Genomic DNA, 3,931 nt, shown 5'->3' on the forward strand with positions numbered 1-3,931 from the left:
TATATATATATATATATATATATATATATATATATATATATATATATATATATATATATATATGTATATATGTATATGTATATGTATATGTATATGTATATGTATGTGTGTGTGTGTGTGTGCATATGTATGTATATGTATGTATGCATGTATGCATGTATGCATGTATGCATGTATTTGTTTATATATATATATATATATATGAATGTGTGTGTGTACATATGTATGTATATGTATGTATGCATGTATGCATGTATATGTATATATGTGTGTGTGTGTGTGTGTTATATATTATCTCGGTATGGAGATATGTGCACCTGTTTACATTCGTATGACCCATTTAGTCATAGCATATAACTCATCCGATTATCCTTTTGTTCTAAGGCACACCCAGTATGTGGCTATGTCCTCTTATATGTATGCTGCTGATACTTAAAACGCATACCGCACCACTCCTCGCGCACAGGGGACATCTCGGGATCATTTTGAAGGCAAAGATTCTGCTCACCAAGACAGAAGGCGATTTGAAAAGCGACAGTGTTCTCACGTTCAATTCGTCCTTCAAGAAGTACGTATTCCGTATTCCGTTTTTCTAGCATCTCCGACTGACGTAGATAGTGTCAATTCATTCCTTGTGTGTTTGTTCATTTGTTCATGCCTGTGCGAGGTTCATGTTTTGTGTGTTTGGTCACGTCTCCTGTGTTTGTTCATGTCTTGTGTCATATTGTTGTGCTGATGCTACGTTGTCCCAGCGCACTTGATATCGCAATGTGATGGGTGTCTATTCAATAATGCACTAGTTTTCAGGCAGGTCGTTGCTTGCTAGTAGTACGGGCACATAGAATCACTTGAGACCAATACCTGTGTAGCTCAAGTATGTCCAGCAGTCGAAAGTAACGTTAGCCTTGCTCATCTACGTCGCAGCAAAAAGTTGAAGTTCAATATCAACCAGCCCATCAAGACGGAGCAGAAAAAAGAGGCTAAGCAAACTGATATACAAATTGAAGAGGGTCGAAAGCTGGCTATTCAGGTAACGAACAGTCTATATATATTGCGATTGGGTTAGTGTATTAGTCATATACCATCGATATAGCTTCCTGAAACTCTTCCCAGTCACGTCCCGATTCTTTGGGGGGGGGTTGAGTGGGTGACTGTCGTGAATTATGGACAAGAGAATGTTCCTGTGGCTGCTTTTCTTGCTTGTTACCTATCATTTTTGTATTTCAAATCACTTTGCGAAAGAAGTCGGATTGTGATCTTGGGACACATTCGCAAGCTAAAGTAGTACCTCACAATCTACTTTTACGCGTGCGTCATAAACCATCCAATACTGGCATGGCTATTTGAAACTCTGACCTGTCACGTTCCGATTTGTGTGTGGGGGGGTAGATGTTTGTGCTGATCAACTGAAATGAGAAACCTGTGTGATTCTGTCGTATAATGTTTATTAGTCTATAGGTCAATTACTTCATTTAAGATATGAGATCGTAGATCTCGGAGCACATTCGAAGCCCAAGAATCAAGCTCAAACTATTTTTTGTCATTATTTCTTACCCCGGGTGTGGTAAACCGACCATGCAGGCGTGCGTTGTTCGTGTAATGAAGATGCGCAAAACACTGCACCACCAAGAATTACTTAAACAGGTATGCTATTCACGACATGCCGAAGAATGTATACTTTTCAAACTGCCATGCCTGAATGTATTAGATTCCTTGCAGTCATTGTTGCTTTGTGATTATTTGCACTTTTCACCACGATTTGGTTTTTATTGACTTACATGTGGTATTCTAAACTGAGCGACCACTATGCTGAGTATTGTTTTAAAAATCTCCACTCGGTTGAATACATGGGTGACTGCGCGCTTGTGAGTTGCCCACACTAACAATGCATGCCGCGCTCTGTCGTTATCTGGCCTATGTGATAAACTGACTATACGTTGTCTTGAATCACGCTCGAAATTATATCCTATTTCGGATCATATATTGGTATCGGAATCTGTTAACGCACTTATGCGATGGGCGCCTTTTTGCAGGTCATCGAGGTTCTACAGTCGCGTTTTAGGCCATCAGTGCCCAAGATCAAACAAGCTATTGAGCATCTCATTGAGAAGGACTATATGGAGCGACTGGGTGACAATAACAGCTATCAGGTACACCTGTGACTGAGTGTGTCATGCATCCACAAAACTCTCTTAGTGATAAAACGCAGTTTGTAACTTTGCAGGCGCAACATCGGCCGATGGATCTTGGGAGTGGTGAAGTGTGTCTACGGCTGTTTCTATTTAACATTCAACCACATACTCGTATTTTGATACGATAAGGGTTTCCGCTTGAGTCCCAGTATACTTTTTTATGTTCCGTTTTCTTAGTAGAGTGCACAGTACATTGTAGCGGATACAAGTCTACTCCCACGTCTACACATCAGTGTGCAATAAGGTGTATATCCTGCTAGAAACCAACCCAAATTGTAGCGCATTTTTATATATACTTGTAATCGTTCATGAATTATCGTACTGTCTGTTTCGTGTGCCATACTGTTGCACAATGAGGCTGTGCTAGAATGTTGTTTCCACGTCAGAAGACGCAATCGAATGCCTTGAGCTCAGTAAATACTAACGTTCCTGTTCCTTGCTTTATCCTTGATCTCAACAGTATAAGGCTTAACGCGGCGCGTTTTGTTCAGTGTGTATGCGCACTTTGGTGTGTTCGATACACTCAGCTCTACTTAGAGGGGCCCCGCCCAATCATGAGTGGTGTTGACGACCACCAGCAAATTGGCAGATAATTACTCTTAATATATTCCATGGGCGTGAACCGGTCTGTCTCATGAATCGGAGTCCAGCGTCAGATTGTGAACACTTGGACGCTTGGAAAGCCTTTTCAAACAGTGTTGATGTAAACACTCGTACACGGCGTACAGGATGCGGAACGTAGAATGAATGCGTTCCACGTCCGGATCACGCTCCAGTAGTTTACGTCCACACAGATATACTTTCATTCAGGAGTGCGCAGAAATCACACGCTTCGCGAGCTTTTCATGGTGGGATGTGCAGAGCGTTATAAATTAGAAACACTTCCATTTCGACAAGTCTGATTAAATGTTAGGATATGCATCATGTCGTCGTCCATTGTGTTCAACTTTATATTGCAGGCGCCTCTCCGTATTAACAATCCTGTATGATAACCGCGGCGAGTACCCACAGCTATCAGCCCCTGAAATAGTATCTATATAGCGTGCCACGTACAGTTTCATAAATGTGAAAATAGTGTCATGGGCAACAACTAACCAAAAGTACCTAGTAGCCCACAGCTGAAAGTGGATAGTACATCCTTACTATACAAAACTCAAAGTGTAGGAATGAATATGACTAAATACCTAAATTTCGCAGTCAGTGCTATTCGCAGGTTCACATATATATCACAACTAAAGCGGTAAAATATATTCACATGTTTTTATATTTTTAAATGTTGTCTAGATACTAGTATTTTGAAAATGAAAACCGATATGTACATGGACATGAACATGGATATATGGTAATATACCACTATAAGTATATTTGTATATAAATATATATGTATATGTATATATAAATATATATATATATGTATATATATATATATTTATATGTATATATATATATCTATATATATTATAATATATATATATATATATTATAATATATATATATATATATATATATATATTATAATACATATATATATATATATATTGTATATATATCTATATATCGATATACGTGTATATGTATATATAGATATATATATATAAATATATATCTATATATATATATATATGTATATTTGTTTATATATACATATATCTATATATGTGTGTGTGTGTGTGTGCGTACATGTGTGTGTGTGTATGTTTATTTATTTAAAACATATATATAAATATATATAAATGTAT

General features: G+C 37.7%; 1 protein-coding gene across 1 annotated transcript in view; it reads left to right on the plus strand.

Annotated features, from left to right (window-relative positions):
• SARC_08408 (hypothetical protein) overlaps positions 1-3,245 on the plus strand; it is a 12,479-nt gene extending 9,234 nt beyond the window's left edge. The window contains exons 14-18 of the mRNA XM_014297612.1: positions 467-568; positions 925-1,030; positions 1,582-1,644; positions 2,034-2,150; positions 2,653-3,245. Of these exons, the coding sequence (XP_014153087.1) occupies positions 467-568; positions 925-1,030; positions 1,582-1,644; positions 2,034-2,150; positions 2,653-2,664 (400 nt within the window). The 3' untranslated portion in view covers positions 2,665-3,245. The remainder of the gene's footprint in view (positions 1-466; positions 569-924; positions 1,031-1,581; positions 1,645-2,033; positions 2,151-2,652) is intronic.
• Positions 3,246-3,931: the final 686 nt, after the last annotated feature.

This window comes from Sphaeroforma arctica (assembly GCF_001186125.1).
Source record: "Sphaeroforma arctica JP610 unplaced genomic scaffold supercont1.754, whole genome shotgun sequence".
NCBI lineage: Eukaryota > Ichthyosporea > Ichthyophonida > Sphaeroforma > Sphaeroforma arctica.